Source organism: Cotesia glomerata, linkage group LG10 (genome assembly GCF_020080835.1).
Source record: "Cotesia glomerata isolate CgM1 linkage group LG10, MPM_Cglom_v2.3, whole genome shotgun sequence".
NCBI classification, from domain to species: Eukaryota; Metazoa; Arthropoda; class Insecta; order Hymenoptera; family Braconidae; genus Cotesia; species Cotesia glomerata.
Window position 1 is genome coordinate 5742171 of NC_058167.1, and position 7601 is coordinate 5749771.

General features: G+C 41.1%; 1 protein-coding gene across 1 annotated transcript; it reads left to right on the forward strand.

Annotated features, from left to right (window-relative positions):
• Nucleotides 1-617: 617 nt before the first annotated feature.
• On the forward strand, nt 618-2492 carry LOC123273380 (trichohyalin-like). Its single transcript, XM_044740781.1, has one exon. It carries the CDS (start codon nt 660-662, stop codon nt 2490-2492), a length of 1833 nt encoding a protein of 610 aa, XP_044596716.1. The 5' UTR covers nt 618-659.
• The last annotated feature ends 5109 nt before the right edge of the window (nt 2493-7601 follow it).

The window sequence follows — 7601 nt, forward strand, 5'->3', positions numbered from 1 at the left end:
GGAGTTAGGGGGAATTTTAGTTAGATCCGCGGTCGCGACGCGTCACCCCGTAGGCTGCAAAATTAGCATCACGGCTTGTCAGTAGTATGGTTGTATATATTGTAAATTAGAGGTTAGATTGATGCGTGCTTTGTACAGTGGCATTTTGGTGTATTATAGAATATTTCACTTATTCTTAATATTTATCGTATTTTTTACTATAATTTATTTTATTATTATAAATATTTAATCTAGCTTGATTATGAATAAAAAACATTATTATTATTTTCATTCTATGGCTTATTATTATTATTAAATGAATAAATTCAACCTTGTATTTGAATTCTGTCTAATTATTTTCTTAGTATTAGTTAGTTGTAAGTTATCTGTGTTGCGTGATCCTCACCCAGACCCTGGACCACGACGAGCTAGAGCACGAGGAGGTCGTACTAACACACGACGAGGTATTAGAACCTTCCGCAACGTCACAGGTAATTTTTGGCGCTCGAACTAGAGACTTGAAATTGAGAACCTCACATTAGAAGCGCGATTGTCATCTGAGGCATTTTTTATTATTGGCTTATTTCTTTTATTATCAAATATTAAATTATTCTTTATTACTATTATTTTACTTGGAATATTTAATTTATTTTTGCTGACAATATTAATATTAGTGCAAAATGAATTTAGATAATAATCCGGGTAATACAAAGACCTCTTTCCTGTGGGCACTTAGAAAAGTAGATGTGATAGCCGAATTAGCGAATCATAGAGTCGAAGTCGATCCATCCGCGACTGTAGCCGAATTAAGATTAATATTGCGTGACCACCTCGTACGTTTGAGAAACGCGCAGGGCAGTAGAGCGAATAGTATCGCAGATTTAGTTAATGATATAGATAACGCGGAAATCGCGGGTGACAAAGACACAGAACAGACGACAGAACCGAGCGTAGTAATCACACAGGAAACCGATCCGAATCAAATCACACCGATTCTTAGAAGACCTGACCGTATTAATCAAAAGACAAACTCGCACACAGCATCTGATAGTTCCGAAGAGGACTCTGAGACAGAAGAAGCAGAAGAATTGCGTAGGTTAGAAAGAGAAGTAAAAGAGAGAACCGCGCAAATACAAGAAGAAAAGAGAAGAGAAACAGAATTGCGTCGAGAAACGGAAGAAAGATTGCGTGCAGAGTTTGATAAGCAAGAACGGTTGAGACAGAGACAAGAGCGACGGTCGGTAAGAGAGAAACAAATCGCAGAACTGAGAGAGAAACTAACAAGCCTCTCAGATAGACCAAGCGTGAGAGACGAATCGCGAGAAAATTTAACAGAAAATCCCGCCGAATTAAGAGCACGTATAGAAAGAGAAATTCGCGCAGAATTAGAATTAGAGTATAGGCGAAAAAACGAAAAAAGTAGACAAGAACATAGTAGTAGCCGTACAAATCAACGCGATAAAAGAGATATCCGGGACTTAGTTAGAAAATGGGGAGTAACCTTTGATGGTGGTAAAGGCGTGCAAGACTTTATCGAACGAGTAGATGAAATGCGTTTAACTTATAAAATGAGAAATAATCAAATAGTAGAATGCATACCAATTCTGTTAAAAGATAAAGCCTTGCTCTGGTATCGCAACAATAAACGTGATTGGCAAACTTGGAATGAGTTCACCAAAGACTTGACCGCTTTTTACATACCACCAGGGGTTAAGATCCAGATAGAAGAAGAAATTAGAAATAGGACGCAGGGAGCAAAAGAACCGGCAAAAGAGTATATCACTAAGTTGCAAACTTTGATGAGGAGATACGGTCAAATGAGCGAAGTAGCAAAATTAGAACGTCTCTACTACAATCTTCGTCCCGAATATAAAAGATACATCAAGCAGACAGAATTTAGCACGGTAAACGAATTGATACAATTATGCGATAGTTACGAGCAGTTGGTTATTCAGGAGGCTGGGTATAAACCACCCAAACAACAGTCGGTAATGCCAGAAACAGCCTATAACCAACAAACGAAGAAACACAAGAGCGATCGCATTGAAATCAATGAGTATAATCACCTAGAGGACTGCTGGAGGTGTGGAAGCAAAGGGCATATCCAAGCGGGATGTACAAATCCACGCATACTTATGTGTCGATTCTGTGGGACACGAGGAGTAAGCACTTATAACTGTGGCTGTTCGGGAAACGACCAGAGGGCCGGCACGAGAACCACGGGTCGGCCCGAAGGAGAAACGGTGCCCAAAGAAGAGATGACCAAGGGTCAAAAGATCAACAGAAGCCAGTCATTCGCGAAACCGAGAGGGAAAGGATGGACACCAAGAAATCGAAGCCGGAGCCAGTCAGTGCAACGAAATCCAGTGCAACCGGGCCAACAACAATATCGACCGAGTCGAAATCAAAATCCACAACAGCCTCAGCCTCAACATCAGCCTCAACCTCCACCCCAACAGCAACAGCAGCAACAGAACCAAACGTTGCCGCATACCGATTTAACGCGCAAGTAAAACCGCGAAATCCTCGTCCGTATATCGTTGTCAGTCTAGGAAATAAAACACTTTGGTGTTTAGCAGACACCGGAGCTACGACTTCTTTGATCAGTCAAGAGCTGTGGGAATATATACAAGCTCACGGGCTATATTCAAACTTTGAACCAACACAACAAACAGCAACGGTAACAGACGGGCGTGAAGTATCTTGTGTGGGTATCGTGAATGTAAGGCTAAGAGTAAAAGATAGAGATAGAGAGTTACCTTTCTTTATCATGCCAGACTTTAATGGAGATATGCTGTTTGGAGTCGACAATCTGGGTACGCTAAATTTTAGTATAAAATTAGATCCAGAGACGGGAAAGATGAGACATGCTATCAGTATGTGTACGGTCGTAGACGCAGTAACAAAAACGAAAATGGAAATTGAGAAAGAATTGTTACTCAACGCAGAAATTAAAGGACCCATCACACTAACTGAGCACGTAATAAAAGTAAAACCCGGAATCGAGCCGATCAAATTTCGATACTCACCAAAAAATCCCGCGATGCAAAAAATTATTGACGAGGAGATCAATGAGATGATTGAAAAAGACATCATTGAACCGTCGAGTAGCCCTTGGACCTCGCCAATAGTATTAGTGCGAAAGAAGAATAAGAAATATCGATTCTGCATTGATTTCAGAAAAATCAATGAGATATCCGAGAAAGACGCGTACCCTCTACCTCAAGTAAACGCGACTCTAGACAAATTAAGAAATGCAAAATTCATTTCGTCAATTGATCTCGAAAGTGGTTATTGGCAAATACTATTAAGCGAAGAAAGCAAACCGATAACAGCATTCGCAGCCCCTGGTAGAGGACTCTTTCAATTTAAAGTTATGCCTTTCGGATTACATTCCGCTCCAGCGACCTTCCAGAGAACGATAAACAGTATCATTGGCCCCGAATTAGAACCGTTCGTATTCGTATACCTAGATGACATTATCGTGATCGGTCGGACATTAGACGAACACATGGAAGTATTACGCGAGGTATTAAAAAGACTTCGGGATGCAAAATTGAAAATTAATACCAAAAAAAGTAAATTTTTGGAATCGCGACTCGTTTATTTAGGACATGTGGTAGATGGGAAGGGTATCAGAACTGACCCAGAAAAGGTCAAAGCGATAGACGACGTAAAAACTCCGAAAAATATCAAAGAAGTACGACAGTTTGTTGGTATGGTCTCGTGGTATAGGCGATTCATACCAAATTGTGCGGAATTAACCAAACCTTTGACTGCTCTCACACAGAAAAAGAAAATTTGGAAGTGGGGTGAGAAGGAGCAAGATGCATTTGACACTCTGAAGGAGAAACTCAAGACAACACCAGTGTTAATGCCCCCAGATTTTGAAAAACCTTTCACCCTACAGACTGACGCGAGCCGAGAAGGACTCGGTGCAGTACTAACCCAAGAGACGAATGGTGAAGAGCATGTCATTGCGTATGCAAGCAGATCGTTAAATAAAAGCGAAATCAACTACACGGTGACCGAGAAGGAGTGTTTAGCGGTGGTATGGGGTATTCAAAAGATGAGGCCTTACCTCGAAGGCTATACGTTCAAAGTAATAACAGATCACCAATCACTTAAGTGGTTAAAAACACTCGAAAGTCCCGCCGGTCGTGTAGCTAGATGGAGCCTATATCTCCAACAGTTTGATTACGAGGTAGTCTATCGACGAGGCAAATTAAATAAAGTCGCGGACGCATTATCAAGAAGTAATGAAAAACAAGAGGATGATAATGACGCGAATCTTCAAGAGACAATAGTAGTCGCGAGCGTGGAAGTAAACGATAAGTGGTATAATCGCGTGAAAGAAGGGGTGATGAAATACCCGCACTTATATCCTGGGTTCTGTATAAAGAACGACAATTTATATAGGCATGTGCACCACAGTCTAAATTACTCTGAGCGAAGTGACGCATGGAAACTGTGTGTGCCCGAAAGCAAGAGAACCCAGGTGATGAAGAAAAATCACGATGAACCAACCGCTGGTCACTTAGGAGTGACCAAGACGATTACACGAATAGCGCGAAACTACTATTGGCCTCGAATGCACCTGGACATAGCTCGTTATGTCAGAAATTGCAAGAATTGTCAGAAATTTAAACCACAACAGCATCCGACACCGGGTAAAATGGGTACGGTAAATGCGACTCGACCATGGGAGGTCGTGTCCATCGATTTAATAGGTCCCAAACCACGGCCGTCGAATGGGATTTGCTATGTATTGGTAATACAAGACAAATTCACTAAATGGGTTGGGATCCAACCCCTACGACAGGCTAAAGCTGAAGCGATCGTACGAATATTAAAAGAGAGAGTACTCCTTCGATTTGGAAGTGTACGCGTGGTAATCTCTGATAATGGTAGTCAGTTTATGAGCAAAGAGTTTACCTCGTTATTAAAAGAATACGGAATCAAACATATGAGAACCCCTCCGTATTTCCCACAATGTAACCCGGTCGAGCGGACGAATAAAGTCATCGGTACGATGATAGCCCAATTCATTAAAAAATCACAAAGGTCATGGGATAAGTACTTACCCGAATTAAATTTTGCTATTAACACATCAAAACACGAATCGACCCAATTCACTCCTGCTTATTTCAACTATGGTCGAGAGATACTTCCTCCAAACACCCTGCGCGCGACTTGCGAAGGTGGTCAAGTAGTCGAGGATTATAATCACTTAGATAGTTTACAAATTTTAAAAGAAGCAATGGATCTGGTTCGTCTCAATTTAGCTAAGGCTTTTACTAAACAGAGTCAGCATTATAATGATAGACACATTGATTGGTATCCCAAAATTGGCGACTTAGTGGCTCGGCGTGAGCACCACTTATCGTCAGCCATAGATCACTTTTCGGGTAAACTCGCTGAGAAATATTCCGGTGGGTATACGGTAACAAAGCTCATTAGTCCAAATGTTTTTGAGGTAAGACGTGACACAGAAACACACGTGGTACATGTTAAAGATCTTAAGCCATTTAATCAAAATGAAACCCCAGTCATTATTTTCGATTCATTCTATTAACACCAAGATGCAATTGTCATCAATTATTAAAATATTTATCATTGTATTATATTATCGATTATGTTGATTATTTTTATATTATTTGCGTGCATTTAAAATTTTTGCGTTGGTATATATAAAATTGTAGTACTACAAGCAGTCAATGAAGGAGGAAAGTTTTGAAGACGTCATCAATAGCTTGCAGACGGTACTAGGGGTAGAGGGAAAAATGAACGTTGAACAGCTGACAGAAAAAGTCCAAGCGAGGATTAAGGTCTCGAAAGCTAAAAGAAGAGTTAGAGTCAAAAGCAAAGAGAAGAAGAAAGAGAAAGAAATAGAGGACCGTCCAGCAAAGACACCGACAACTCCCGAGGAAAGATTGGCCCTCATCCGAGAACGGGCGATAAAGAGGAAGCGTCTCGAGGACACCCTCAACATGGATCTCGATGACGTGGTTGTTCCGCCGAAAAAACCAGCTCCCGCGAGCAAGAAATCAGCAGTGCCACCAACTGTTGATCATCATCATCGGGGAGGTTGGCAAGCGGAGCAACCGACCGTTAAACCTAAATCCAGGAGACCAGCTGTTTTTTTAAAACAGTCAGCACCAGCTTCAGGTAGGACAACGAAGGTCTTGGACATCCCAATAGCACCAAGGGAAGTACGACGTTTAGCAATTCGATCAGTCAAGGAGCAAGTGAAAACCAAAATCACGATGATCGTTCCCGCTACTTCGACATCCGAAGAAATTGCACCAGAGCCAGTCCAAGTCCCGCATTCACATCCAATTAAGACTCCACAGCAATCCACGAGTCAGCCCAGTACGTCAACTCTTGAGTACATACCTACTCCAATTCAGCAACTCCAGTCGGCTCCACCATATCCAAGACCCGAAGTTCCATTGGGTCCAACCCTGACGCTACGACCAAGACAGCACTACAAAAAGTGTAAAAAGAAGAGATATTTAGAGCAAGGAGAAGACGGGAAGATGTACCAGGTCGAGGAAAGAGGAGGCCGAGTGATCCGTACTGAGACCTCGAAGAAAATACCATCAGTAATCAAACTCATGGAGGTTGATCAGATACCCACGTCTACCACTTAGTACCCAAGCAGCTATTTAGCATTGCATCTCCGAGAGTCAAACGGTTCCACCACCGGAGGAAGGAGTCCAATCGCAGGGGAGAAGATTTTACAGTTTTAATATACCAATGCTACTATCGTATTATTTATTTTTATTATTATTATTTATATTATTGCTTGTATTTTTTTTATTATTTCTTTTTTTGGTAATTCTACTATTTTATATGCTTTTAATAAAGTGATGCTACGTTTAAAAAAAAAAGGGTATTAGTTATGTAAGATATATAACTTAACTAATAAATACGAAAATGTATGATTATTTTTTATACTAAACTATGTAGTCTGAACAATAAATGTGTTATAAAAAAAACGAAAAATCCACAAACATTTCTCCATAACACTTGTCATAAGCATTAAGTTTGCGTATTTTTCTTTCGCAAGTAAGGGGAGTGTAACAAGCCTCCATAAATTATATAAATTTATATATAATTATTATTAATAAAACTAAAAATGAAATAAAATTAATTTACAAAAAGTATTTAAGCAAGTGCGAGAGAGAAGACAGCCGCACGCAGCCTACTCGGGAACGAAAGAGAAGAGAAAGAGAAACGGCGAAAGGCGCCGGAGACAAGCCGGGAGTAGTAGGGGAAGCAGCCGGGGAATCACAGTAGCGGGGAGACGTGTAGTTCGCGCGCTCGCCGTGAGGCAGCGCGGTGTCGCTCAAATGGTTCGCCCGCAGACTCTTGCTCTAGAAGTATTATAAGCAATTTTCTGAGCAGTTTTTGTCGGATCAGCTTGAGCTTCTGAAGCGAGTGGTACACTTACTGAAGAGGTCTTGAGTGCTGTGTGTACGGATATGGAAGGTAAGAATATTACTCTCTATATTAATCTGTCCTCGCAGCAGATCTTTTTGTACCAGGTCGACCTGAGGTACTCGGGTCACCGAATAGCCCCTATTGCACGGTAAGGGGGCGAGGCTGTGGTTCATAGT

Bases quoted from the DNA above. Each gene is read 5' to 3' on its own strand.
- LOC123273380 (XM_044740781.1), top strand. From the start codon at position 660: ATGAATTTAGATAATAATCCGGGTAATACAAAGACCTCTTTCCTGTGG.